We start from the raw sequence: 13,491 nt of genomic DNA, 5'->3' as shown, positions 1-13,491 counted from the left end.
AAGGTAGTGCTAAAGGTTGGTGTTACATTGATTGTAGCCATAGACATGGTTTCCAGGATTGCTGACATCACCTTTTCAAAGGCACAGGTAACAGGTCAGAGGGCATGCAGATAACTGGAGATAAGTCAGATGGAATGCATGCAATGCAGTTATCAACATGTAAAATGTATGGAGGGGGTAAGAGACAAGAAGACACGTAGGAATCTGGATGAGTGTATGTTAGACAAGGAAGAGGGCATCATTTTACAAGCAGCATTGCTTGGGGACAACTAGAAGATGTGGGGATGAAAAGGATGGATGGAGGAAATGAAATGCATGTCCTTCAAATTGCTTCTCATAGTCCAAGTTATAAAAATACTACATACTTATTTGAAACAGTGGTGCCAGTTCATGTGTATGACACCTCTGTTGCTATACTCTGGATGAGTGCCACCTTGTTGTGTCTTTCGGCTTTTCCTGGTTAGGGGTCGCCACAGTGGAACTCTGGTCCGCTAATGATTGGCAGTTAATTTTTACGTGCTGAGTTGCCAACCCTAATGCACAACCTTCAATGAAGGTACACCCATTCATGCATGTCTCCACGCAGAAGACACTCTAGCTGAGAATCGAACCGCACAGCATCTTACTGTGAGGCGACAACGCTACCGCAGCACCACCACCGTCACAATACCTAGATATTTTTAAACAAAGTTTTTTCTGTGGAGTGCCAAAGCTCTCCCAACATACATCATGCAGTAACTGCATCTTTATTTATTATTTTATCTAACTCTTAGGTTATGGCACCTCATAACCTAATGACCGAGGCTGGTGGTGAATTTTCTCCCTTTGTAATAACCACTGTAGTTAAGCATCTAAAATTGAGCTTTACACATTTAAATCCTGATGGATTTTTTGGCTACTCTAAGTTGTCAAAGGGGTTCAAAGCTATCTATAACAGAGCTAGAAATGATAAGTAAAATGATGTTCTTTATGTTTCACTGTTGCAGTCATCACACTTGGGTTATCTGCCTGCAGGTAGCCCTCAGTCGGCCCGAATACCAGAGTCTTGGGATTTCTGCGTCGGATGCCATCGCCTCTCCCATGACGTCAGGGGTATAAAACATGCAACCGATGCCATTACATCAGCTTTTATGCTGTGTCTTGCCGTGCAGTGTCCGAAGCAGAAGCAGTTCACAAGTGCCAGTCGACTGCCTCCTGAAATTTTCATTTTTCGAGTTTCAGACCTGAAGTCGTCTAAAAGATAAAAGATAAGTTGGGGATCCTTTTTTCTTGCTCTAACCGATGTCAGAAAAAGCTAATAATTGTCTTGCTTGTGGAAAGCAAATACCTCACAGAGATTTTCATTCTTACTGCGTCACCTGTTTAGGCCCAGACCACGACGTTCCTCGCTGTCAGTTTTGTGCCTTGTTCAACGCCCAAACTATTTTTCGTTGGGCTATTTTTGTCACTAAATTCTTTTGCTGTCATTCTCCGTATTCCGAAATGGCTTCTATAAGCTATCCGACTACAGATCTTCTGAAAAAATATAAGGAGAAAAACAGGGACAGACCACATAGGCTGGTACTCAGTGAGGTGCCTTTGCAGCCCCTGATACCCACTTCTACAGATTCGCAGGCCTCTGCTGCATCCCATTCGGAGTCCGGTATGCCGCAAGTTGCTTCTTTGACTTTGGAACCTGCAGATGTCTCTACCTTGGATGGGTCCGGAGCCACTGTGCAGGCACCGGCTTCTGAGGGTGTATTTCAATCTTATGATGTTCACATTAAACCAACATCTTTGTTTTTGTCTAAAACTACCGACTTTCTCAGGCCCAGAGTTCGCACTACAGCTAGAAAACCGACAACCAAAGAGCATGCTCAAGCTCTCATGCTACGGAAACAAATTCTTAGAATGGCTGAAGACCTTATAACTTTAATTAGGGGAAGCCAGCCTTCCCCCTCTATAAGACAAAGGATTGATTTTCCTTCTGATTCTACAGACCGTGAGTCTGATGACTCTGATCCCTCTGATTAACAGGACATTCCCTTATCTACCTATGAGGATTCAGATGCAGAGGATTCCATTCCCTCTGCCTCCCTTCCAGAGGACTTTTCTTTTGGTGAAACCTTACATACCTTAAGGGAGCATTTCCACTGGGAATGCCAGGACTACCCACAGTCCAAAAAGAGACTCAGAGAATTTTTAGACTTGCCTCAGTACAAGCCTCTAGCTATACCCCCTGTCCTGGAAATTGTAGATGATGTCTTCATGGAGTCCAGTCTTACTCCTGATTCTTTACCACCAGGTCCTAGAAAGCCTGACTCACACAAATTTCTCTTTAAGAATGCCACTGTGGATCCAGAGACCATTTCCCAGGGACCTAAAGGTATTAAGGCCACTACAGCCAAAAACCCTCCCCCTTCGGACAGGGATTCTAGAGCTTTAGAAAGATGGGGTAAGAAGGTATACACCTCTGCAACTCTTGCCATAAGGGCTTTAAATTGCCAGTTTCACATGTTGAAGTATCAGCAGCATATCATGGAACTAATTAAACAGAAAATGTTGCTTCCAGATTGTACAGAGAATAAAGAGTTACAAGAGTTAATGCATTCTGCAAACCAAGTTAGTAAACATACTTTGCAGGGTGGTTTTGATACCTTAGAAGCATCTTCCAGGGCTGCTGTCACTGGGTCTGTACTGAGAAGGAATGCTTGGTTGAAGGAACAAATCCATTGAACCAGGAACGCTTGTTTGGCACAAAAGCAGAAGAAGTTCTTAAAAAGATGGAGGAAAAAGCTAAATCTATGCAAACTATTACAGATTTCTTACAGGTACAGCCACTTAGATTCAGTAGGCATTGGCCTTCTAAACACTGGTCCTTTCCAGTCCCTTCCAGCCCTTCTCAGTCCAAACCCAGGGCAACAGACCACCAAGACTACAATCTCAGGGTATACAGAGATCTAAGCAATGGAGTGCTCCCACCTCTAAAACCGGGAGTCGTAAGCCACCCCCTTAAGGAAAAAGTTCACAATAACTTGTCTATTGTTCTTCCCAGCCATGCCCAAGTACTTGCACTCCTAGGAGGAAAACTCGCCCTGCATACTAAAAAATGGGATTTCCATTACCCAGGACCAATGGGTCCTAAGCATTGTATCCCAGGGATACAGATTCTACTTCCACTCACTACCAACCCCAAGCGGAGTGCCAGACCTTCCTCCAAACCAGTGGGCAGAGGCTCAAAAGCAAGTACTTTCTCTTCTCAGTATCAGGGTTACTCAACCTGTTACAATAGAGTAAAGGGGACAGGGTTTCTATTCCAGACTGTTCCTGGTGCCCAGAAAAGAGAGCTCATAGCACCCTATCTTGGATCGGTCCATTCTCAACACCTCCCTGGTGGTCCCAAAATTCAAAAGGCTTACACTACAACAGCTGCTTCCGATGCTATCCAAGGACTCCTAGCTAGTCACCCTAGACTTAAAAGAAGCTTATCTGCACATCCCCACAAGGGAATCTTGTAGGAAATATCTATGTTTTAGGGCAGGCTCTATGCACTATCAGTAATCTGCACTTCCCTTTGACGTATCTACTGCACCCAGGGTATTCACAAAGTGCCTGGCTCCAGCCATTGCATACTGCAGGCAGAGAAATATTCAAATTTACCCATACTTGGACAATGGCCTGATTCAGGCGAATAGTCAGGAATTGCGACTTCAGCACCTGGCATTCGTAAAGAGACTTTTAACTTCTCTGGGGTACACCATTAAAGAAAATAAATCACATCTGGTGCCCAGCCAAAAGATTGTATTCCTGGGAGCAAGCTTGCACACAACTTCACAGATGGCATTCCTCACTCCAGAAAAGCAGGTTCATTTATAGGTTCATAAGTTCATAGGTAGATATTAGGCTATCTGCCCTAGGGCATTTATAAGCCTAGCCAGAGTGTATTTGGCTTCTGCCTCCCTATTAGATTAGCCTACTGTGCCTCTGTAAAGTAGGTCAGAGAAGGTACCCTTTTAAGATTAGTTTACTGTGCCTCTGTCTAGCAGGGACACAGGAGAGATCCCAGGGATGAATTTGCGATTTCCCATCCACGCGTCCAAATTTCGCTTGAAGAGGGTCAGCGAGGGGCTATGTCTAACATGAATTGGGATTCTATTCCAGAGTGAGGGGAGCCTCTTTGAAATGAATCTGTACCTCCAGCATGTCCTATTTATTTTTGGGCTGAGGATTAGGGCCCTGGAGCGTGTAGCTCTAAGGGACTTGGATTTTTTGAGGTGGAGCATGTCCATTAATTCTGGGTTTGACATGGCTTTGTACGACAGGCATAGGTCGCCCCTGAGTAGGCAGTAAGCAGCTGAGTAGAGCTGGAGTTTCTTTAGTCGAGCTGCATAGGACATCTGTTTGTAGCCCATGATCCTGTTGGTGAGGTACTTTTGGGGTCTCTCCAGTTGCTGCAGGTGTCGGGTAAGGTACATCCCAAAAGGGGCATTGTATTCAGTTATGGGCCTGATGAGTGATGAGTAGAGGGGCACAATGACCTCTCTTGATCTAGATGCGAACCCTTTCGTGATAAGGTGGGCTATATAGAAGGTCTTTCTAACCACTTTGGCAACGTGATTATCAAAGGAGAGATTACTATCTACGTTGGTCCCCAAATCTCTAATTACTTCTTCCGTACTTAATGGATTACCACCTATGTGGTAATTTGTGGGCACCTTGTTTTTCCCAAAGGGGATGACTATGCACTTTTTAGCATTTAGCTTGAGGCTGTGCCTCTGGCACCAAGCATCCATCTCTGTGAGACCCTTTTGGAGGATGCTTGTGTCAGCTGGAGATTTGATTATGGCCCCCAGTTTGCAGTCATCTGCGAACTTTGTCAGCCATAATCCCCCCGTGTTAGCCTGAACCTCAGAGAAGTATATACCAAAAAAGAGAGGTCCCAGAACTGAGCCCTGTGGGATGTCACTTGTAACTGGTTTGGATTCGGACATGGCACCTGCGATTCTGACCATGTGGGTTCTAGCTCTGAGCCAGTTTGCAACCCATCTTGTGATATAGGGGTTGATATTTAAGCTGGTAAGCTTATTTATGATGCCCAAGTGGGGTATTTTGTCGAAGGCTTTTGCAAGGTCCAGGTAGGCTGTGTGGATGACCTTGCCCTCATCTATGGCTTTGGTAACTGTTTCAAAGAAATCAACTAGGTTTAAGAGGCAAGATCTGCCCTTAACAAAGCCAAATTGGGTAGGGTCCAGTGTCTGAAGGCTCCCAATGTCTTTGTTTATGAGATCCATGATAATACGCTCCATAGCTTTACAGACCAGACTAGTCAGGCTTATGGGGTGATAGTTTCCGGGGTCCGTTGTGGCACCACCTTTGTGGAGTGGGACCACTGTAGCTGTACACCATTCTTTGGGTACATATCCTGTAGTAAGGCTAAGTTTGAACAGTGACTTAATGTGAGGGTTCAGTTCTTCTTGGAGCTCATGTAAGACACAGCCTGGGACACCGTCCGGTCCCATAGATGCTGTGTTTCTTACTTTGGAGAGGACAGCTTTCACCTGTGCATCTGTGATGTCAGGGAGGTTACATTCAGTTGGGATAGGCATTTGCTCCTTTGGTGGGGGGAGGGGGGGAGAAGTTTGTGCTGAATCTGTCTGCCAGGATGTTGGCTATGTCTGTAGGTTTAGTATATTTTGTACCGTTATGCAACAATTCAGAGCATATCTGGGAGTTTCTGCCCATGTTCCTGATGTAACTAAAGAAGGCCTTGTGATTATGTTTAGTGTCTAGGGCAATATTTCTTTCTAAACTGGCCTTTGATGATTTTATGAGGGATCGAAGTTTCTTGCTAATACTGATCAGAGATGCCTTCCTTTTCTGGAATTTTGCTCTGTCATGTAGTAGCTTCCTCCTTCTGTTGTATAGCTTATTTATGGCCGGGGTCCACCAGACCGGTCTCCTGTTTTTAGAGGAGTGAGTCTTGGTTTTATTTGGGATAGCACAATCCATGCATTCCTGCAGGTGCTCATAGAATGCATTTGTAAAGGATTCTGCGGATTGGGCTGTATTATCCTCTGGCCCAGGGGCTTTGAAGGATTCCACCTCAGTCTTGAGATGTGCAAAGTTGGCTTTTGAGAAATTCTTTACAGTAATTTCCTTGGCTGGGGTGGGGATGGGATATGGATGTCCAGGGAAATTTGTTTATGGTCTGATCTTACCAATGAGGGGTTTACCTCTGGTGTGGAACATAGAGTCCCCATGTTGGTGATGACCAGGTCCAATATGTTGTTCCCTCTTGTGGGAGTGGTGACCAGTTGTTCCATTGCGTTAGAGTTAATAAATTCAAGGAACCGTTGGGCGAGGGTGTTTGGGCTTGAGTAGTTTTCCCAGTCAATGTTTGGGTAGTTGAAGTCACCCAATAACATAGTGTTTGGACAGACCTTCATATTCTCCAGTGTTCTCAGGAATGCCAACTGGGGTTCCTGTAATAGGGACGGTGTTCTGTAGCAGGCTACAAACTGAAAGGCAGTTTTGCCCGCTGTTAGTTGCACATGGATGGTTTCCGATGCTTCGTGCAGTGCCACTAACCTGGAGGTGTAGGTATCTTTGATGAATAAAGATACTCCCCCTCCTTTTGTGCTTTGGACCGCGTTTTGGGGCCGAAACGCATGGTATGAGTCATAACCTGGTAGTGCTGGGGTGCTCTCAGGAGCCTTGAACCAGGTTTCTGTTACTGCACAGACATTGATTTTTCTCCATACTGAGGAGAGCCTCGAGTGCGTGCATCTTGAGGTTTAGACTTCTGGCATTGAGTAGCATTACCTTTAGTTTTTTTATCCTTGGGTTGTCTATGGAGGTGGGTTTGTCCTTTGAGCCTTGCCTAAAAAAGGCACTATGGGGGTGGCAAGAGCCTTGGCCAGTATACGAAAGCCTAAAGGTGACAGGTGCAAGCTGTCCCTAGCGAAGCAATGTGGCTTGTCGAGCATGTCATCCCAGGCTGACAGACACTGGATCCCCTTTGAATGACACCAATACTTTAGCCAATTGTTGAAACTGATCATTTTGTATTTATACTGTGGCATCATTCTTGGTGAGGGCAAGATGCTACTCAAGGTCAGAGTCATACCAGCCTGGGATACATGGTCAGACAACTCCTCTATGTCTCTTTTCATGTAGTCCAGGTAGGTACATCTCAGGTCATTCACACCAGCCTGGACAATGACGGAGTCATACTTGTACTTGCTTTGGAGTGACCTGAGTGCTTGCATTATGTGGTGGATCCTGGCACCCGACAGGCAGCTTACAGTGACCTTCTCCTTGTTCAGTCTGGTGAGCGGGACGTCAGTGTGCCGGACAATAGAGTCCCCTATAACAAGTGTATTTGGTGTGTTGTTTGGCCTTAAGGGCTGTGACTGTGAGGCACACTGATTTTGTGAGATATGTGATTTGTGGGTATAGTTGAGGGGTGGCTGTTGCTTGGATATCTGCTTAGGAGGTCTTTGCTGTTTAGGCAGATTTTTATTTAGAGCCTCCAAGTATATTTTTGTGTGTTTATGTGTTGGGTATGCAGATGCAATAGGTCTGTGTGAGACTGGATTTGTGGTGTGGGTGGTTACCTTTTCCTCCTGACTGACTGTGCCAGTCTTGGGTTGAGAGAGCTCTGCCTCCAGTTTGGCTGTATAACTGCATCTCTCACATGTATTACAGTTTGTTGGAAGGAGGAGAGGGTTGTCTGTGTACATAAGGCAATTGTAACATTGCCTCAAAATTCCCAGATTCACCAGCTGGACTGGAGAGCAACCTCGAAACTGACCCTTGGACATACCAGATTAGTATAGGGAACTGTTTTTTTACTGATCAGATTAGGGAAGGGAACTGATTTTTTCACTTGATCAAGAAGGACCAATCGGGAGTCTAATACTTATGAGAAGTCAAGGAGGGTGTAGTACTTTAGATAGTTAGTGTTTCCTTATAACAGCTGAGCAAGTGCAGGGCTTTAGAAAGAGAATAGAGTGATTACTTTGAGAGTTTGAGCAGTTCTAAGGGAAAAAGTGAAGAGCAGACTTTGTGGAGCCCGGAATAGTTTAAACCTGTTTAGGCGGCGCTGCCCGACGCTGCTCAGTGCGCAAAACCACGCAAAAAGAGAGTTGTAGGGTTTTAAGAGAGAGATCAAGGAGTTTAGACTTGACCCAAAATGGCCAATAAAACTACAGCTTCTAGGTAGTAACCACTCCTCCAAGGACAGGCAGGCTGTTCAGTGTTAACCACTCCCACTGGTGAACACAGAGACTTCCCTTTAGCCCAAGCAAGCACTGGCCTTCTAGAAACTTCCAAACAGTTCAGAACAGAAAATCTGTAACTGAACTTTCTTAACTTTCAGAAAGTGGGAAAAAAGCAAGATTTTTTTTGTTTTTTGTTTTCTTTTTGTTGTAGTTTAAAGGTAGCAGTGATACAGAAGCAGCAAAATAATCACAACAGTGCAATAAATGACCCCACACTTGAGTGCTAGGCCAAAATCAGGTAAATGCAGTTTTTAGAGAAAAAAAACAATTTTAAATTAAGTGCAACACAGGAAATGCAGTAAACAGGCTCTAGATGTGTTCCAAGTAATGTTACTGTTACAGATATAAACTTTAGCAAGCCGAAAAATGCCAAAAAATAGGCGGCAAAGCAGTAAAACTTAAAAAAAAATCAGAAGAAAATACTTAAAATCACAAAAGTGGCTCCTTTTCTTCTGTCAGCGTTTTCTCCCCTTAGTAGGTGCTTCAGCAACAACTAGCAAGCCTGAAAAGATGTCAAAACCACGAGGCAGCCTGGTTTTAAGAGAGACAGATCAAGGAGTTTAGAATTGACCCAACATGGTCAATAAAACTACAGCTTCTAGGTAGTAACCACTCCTCCAGGGACAGGCAGGCTGTTCAGTGTTAACCACTCCCACTGGTAAACACAGAGACTTCCCTTTAGCCCAAGCAAGCACTGGCCTTCTAGAAACTTCCAAACAGTTCAGAACAGCAAATCTGTAACTGAACTTTCTTAACTTTCAGAAAGTGGGAAAAAAGCAAGATTTTTTTTCTTTTTTTTTCTTTTTGTTGTAGTTTAAAGGTAGCAGAGATACACAAGCAGCAAAATAATCACAACAGTGCAATAAATGACCCCACACTTGAGTGCTAGGCCAAAATCAGGTAAAATGCAGTGTTTAGAGAAAAAAAAAACATTTTAAATTAAGTGCAACACAGGAAATGCAGTAAACAGGCTCTAGATGTGTTCCAAGTACTGTTACTGTTACAGATATAAACTTTAGCAAGCCAGAAAATGCCAAAAAGTAGGCGGCAAAGCAGTAAAACTTAACAAAAAATCAGAAGAAAATACTTAAAATCACAAAAGCGGCTCCTTTGACAAACTACTTCATACTAATGGCCTCCCAAGACCCAGCTATCTGCAAGAAAAATACTGCAAGCCCTAGGGTTCATGGCCTCATGCATTCTACTAATTCCATGTGCAAGACTGCATATGAGGAAACTTCAATGGTACTTAAAAAGTCTCTGGTGTCAACTCTCAGGATTTGGAAATACTGATTCCTATCATTCTTTGTCTAAGGGCAGCATAGGCGGCCTTAGGCATAGGCCAACTAGGCGGCCGCCTAGGGCGCCGCTCTAGCAGGGGTGCTTTTTCAGTGTTTATTTGATGTAGGTAGACCAGGATGGGACACTAGGTGGTGGGTGTGTGTGTGTGTGTGTGTGTGTGTGTGTGTGTGTAGGGGGGGGTCTTCCTTTCCCTCAACCCTTTGCTGCCCAAACCCTGTCAACAGGTGCATCAGACTATGCATGGGGGGCTCACATGGCAGGCAAATGGATTCAAGCCAAATGGAGCCCAGGACAAATTTACCTGCATATCAATCAAAAAAAGAAGTGTTAGCTGTACAGAATGCTCTGACAGCCTTCAAATACCTTTTCCTCCAGGACAACTCTTGATAAAGACAGACAGCACCACAGTTATGTGGTACATCAAGCAGGGAGGAACTCATTTCTACCCACTCTGCAGGTTAGCCATGGCCCTGTGGAACACAGCTTTGAGCAACCAAGCACACCTGCAAGCTCAATTCCTGCCAGGCAAACAGAATACACTGGCAGACAACTTAAGCAGAAAGCTATTGAACCCACACGAGTGGAAACTGGAACCAAACTCATTCAAACATCTAATCAACAGGTGGGGGACACCACAGGTGGACTTCTTTTCCTCCCCCCAAAACCATCAATTGAGCAAATATTGCACCAGAAATCTCCACAGCCAAGCATGGCAAGTGGATGCCTTATCCTTTACGTGGGAAAATCTATCAATTTATGCCTTTTCCTCCTCTGCCCCTCCTCTCAAAAGAACTACTCAAGATCAAGCAGGATAGACCAAGGACAATCCTTATTGCACCGGACTGGCCACACCAGCACTGGTACCCACTCCTACGTAGTCTGACAGCAGTGCCACCCTGGCCCCTACATCAGACCCCCTTCCTGCTGTCCCAGCAGGAGGGACAGATTTTGCATCCTCAGCTGCAAACACCAAACCTTGCAGCCTGGCTTCTTCCCTGAACACAACACCAGCAACCCTCAGCTAACAGCTGCTGGACGTCATCCTTGTGGGCAGTAGGCCTAGTACTAGGAAATCCTGTTCAGAAACACCTCTCTTTTCTCACCCTCTGATCAAATAGTTCCTGAGAGGAGCTAACAGTTTAAGACCCCCAAGATGAGCTCCCACCCCTGCCTGGGACCTTTTCTTTGTACTAGAGAAGCCCACACTTCCCCCTTTTGAACCTGCTGATAAAGCAGAGTTAAAATTTCTCTCTTGGAAATCAACCTTACTTCTAGCCATCACTTCAGCAAGGAGAGTGTCTGAGCTACAGGTACTAATGGCTGTGGAACCCTTCATTGTTTTCCAGGCTGACAGGGTCTCCATCAGGACTAACCCATCATTTATGCCCAAGGTGGCATCAAGTGTGGCCTTAAACCAATCCATCCATTTACCAACCTTTTTCCCTGACCCTAAGAATAAAGGGAGGAGGATCCTGCACTCCTTGGATGTGCACAGACAGCTCAGGTTCTACCTTGAGAGGACTAAGCCTTTCAGAAAATCTGACCAGCTGCTAGTCAGCTTTCCTACAGGGGCAGAGGGCAAGGCCATTTCACAGCAAACCATTTCCAAATGGATAGCACACTGAATTCATTTCTTCTACTAACACCATGGTAAAACCTACCCCACAGGATTTCAGAACTCATTCCACTAGGGCTACCTCAACTTCTAAAGCATTTCTCAGGGGAGTCCCTACCAGGGACATCCTGGAAGCTGCAACCTGGAGTTATGTACACACCTTCGCCAAGCATTGCCACTTACCTGCCTTTCTAAATCCAGAACTGGATTTGCCACAGCAGTCTTACAAGGCCTGCTAGTCAGCCCTAATATTTCTTGACTGCCTCCACCCTTCCTCAGCTTTGGGAATCAACCCAAGTGTGATGACTGCAACAGTGAAACACAAAGAACATAATTCAGTTGTGTACACTTACTATAAATGTAGATGTTCGAGTGTATTCACTGTTGCAGTCCTGGTTATCCTCCCTCCAGCCCCCTGCCTTTTCTAGACTTCTACCTATCCTCTTTTTGGCCATATCTTATGGCTATGGTATTTACTTTTTATTGGCGGTGTTCCACACCATATAATTGCTTCCTATTTTGGGGGCTTCTGACATCTGGGGCAAGAAAAATTGATGTAATGGCATTGGCTGCATGTTTTATACCCCTGACATCCTGACGTCATGGGAAAGGCGACAGCATCCGACACAGAAATCCCAAGACTCTGGTATTTGGGCCGACTGAGGGCTACCTGCAGGCAGATAACCCAAGTATGATTACTGCAACAATGAATACACTTGAACATCTACATTTATGGTGAGTGTACACAACTGTACTTTCTGGAGATACTGTAACTATGCCAGATTTGGAGTGATAATGTGCTGTTTTAGCCATTTTGAGTGTTAAGCTAAAGTCGTTCACATTTATTCTTTTTGGTTGGCCATGAGCATGAAAATGTTAATGAGTGAGCATTATAAGAAAACGTGAATAATTACTTGTCCTGTACTTCCTATCCTGTCACATTTCTGTCACACGTAGATACTAGTCCAAGCAGTCATATCGAAACCTTTATGAAACTGTCAACATGACTGGTTATTAGGCATATAAAATAATCATGCAAGTGTAGAGCATGTTTTGTACCAAACTGCATGGTACAGAATCACTTCTTTTTAAAATGATTTTTGTTGCTCATGTATAGTCATTGTTGTCATGCCCTTGTAGGTTCACAAGATTGTACCTGTCTTGTTTTGCTATATGGCCCCTGGATGTGGTACAGGTAAGTATCCAAAGCCTGTAAGTACTGAGTACATCCTGCTAGCACTGAGAGGATGCTCTGTAGTTTGGAAAGCACTCTTTCCATGAGGTGTGTTATGATGATGGTAGTTGACCATTAAATCTTCAGACAAGGTCCTTACACTGAAATAATTAATAATACTGCTTTGATCTAGGAAAGCTGTGTCTACTTCTGTCAGAAATGCTAGTACACAAGGCAAAGTCTTTCCTGAAAGAACAGTGACTTCATTCTACTTAGTTTATCAACGGTTAACACTCCTACTGAGAGACAACGGTTATGTCAGATTGTAGGAGAAGCCATTACATTTCAGAGATGTTAGCAAGAACTTTCTCTTTTTTGCTCCTTTCAGATCACCCTTGTGGTTGCCTGCTCAAATTTACAAAGAAGTGTTGCTTTTCATATCTGTGTAAGTATTTTTTCTACTCATCTAGGGTAAGAGCTTGGAATACGTTATATGGAAGATGTTAAACAGCACAAAGTACACCAGTAAATCATTTAGAACTTGAGTTAATTGTGCATTTCTTTCATTTTCTGATTGCTGTTTCATCTATATCAGGATCACAGGGTACTAAACAGATTATCTAAAGTAGGATTTTCAGCTGGTTTCTCTACAGATTCTTCAGAAGATAACTTCTGGGCATAGTAAAAGCATTAAGTACTTTAATAACAATAAAATGTTGTTTGTGCAACATGTATATGTGCTTCCTCTGTAGTGCTATTTTGTTATTTTCCATGCATTGTTCCTGATTTGTGCTGAAAAACTGTAACTAGAAGAGTTTTTTACTTTATCTCAGGACATCAGCCTAGATGAATGGTATCTACTAGTTAGGAGATAATATGTAAAATCATTTGGATAACACATCAGTCATCTTGTAGGCTATGACTTTTTCTATTTTGCAGTCCCTCGTGTCACTACCCTGCAATTATATTTCTCTAAGAATTTAAATGGGAACACTCAGATCTGCTCTGAGTTATAGCACAACGGCACTAAATATACAGAAGCAACTGATATTGCCAACATCCTAGCAGATAGGATCAGTGATAACTTTACCCCTTTTCACCCCCTAGAGGGCCCATCTCTATACCGGAAGAATGCAAAG

General features: G+C 44.0%; 1 protein-coding gene across 1 annotated transcript in view; it reads left to right on the top strand.

Moving 5' to 3' along the window:
* The window catches only part of CDX1 (caudal type homeobox 1), a 277,703-nt gene that overhangs the window by 125,225 nt on the left and 138,987 nt on the right, over positions 1-13,491 (top strand). Inside the window, exon 2 of the mRNA XM_044069939.1 lies at positions 7,698-7,706. Coding sequence (XP_043925874.1) covers positions 7,698-7,706 — 9 coding nt within the window. The remainder of the gene's footprint in view (positions 1-7,697; positions 7,707-13,491) is intronic.

Source organism: Protopterus annectens, chromosome 4.part0 (assembly GCF_019279795.1).
Source record: "Protopterus annectens isolate FY-2018-M chromosome 4.part0, PAN1.0, whole genome shotgun sequence".
In the NCBI taxonomy this organism is placed as follows: Eukaryota; Metazoa; Chordata; order Ceratodontiformes; family Protopteridae; genus Protopterus; species Protopterus annectens.
Note: the sequence above shows the minus strand (reverse complement) of the source record. Positions and strands in the feature narration are given on the sequence as shown.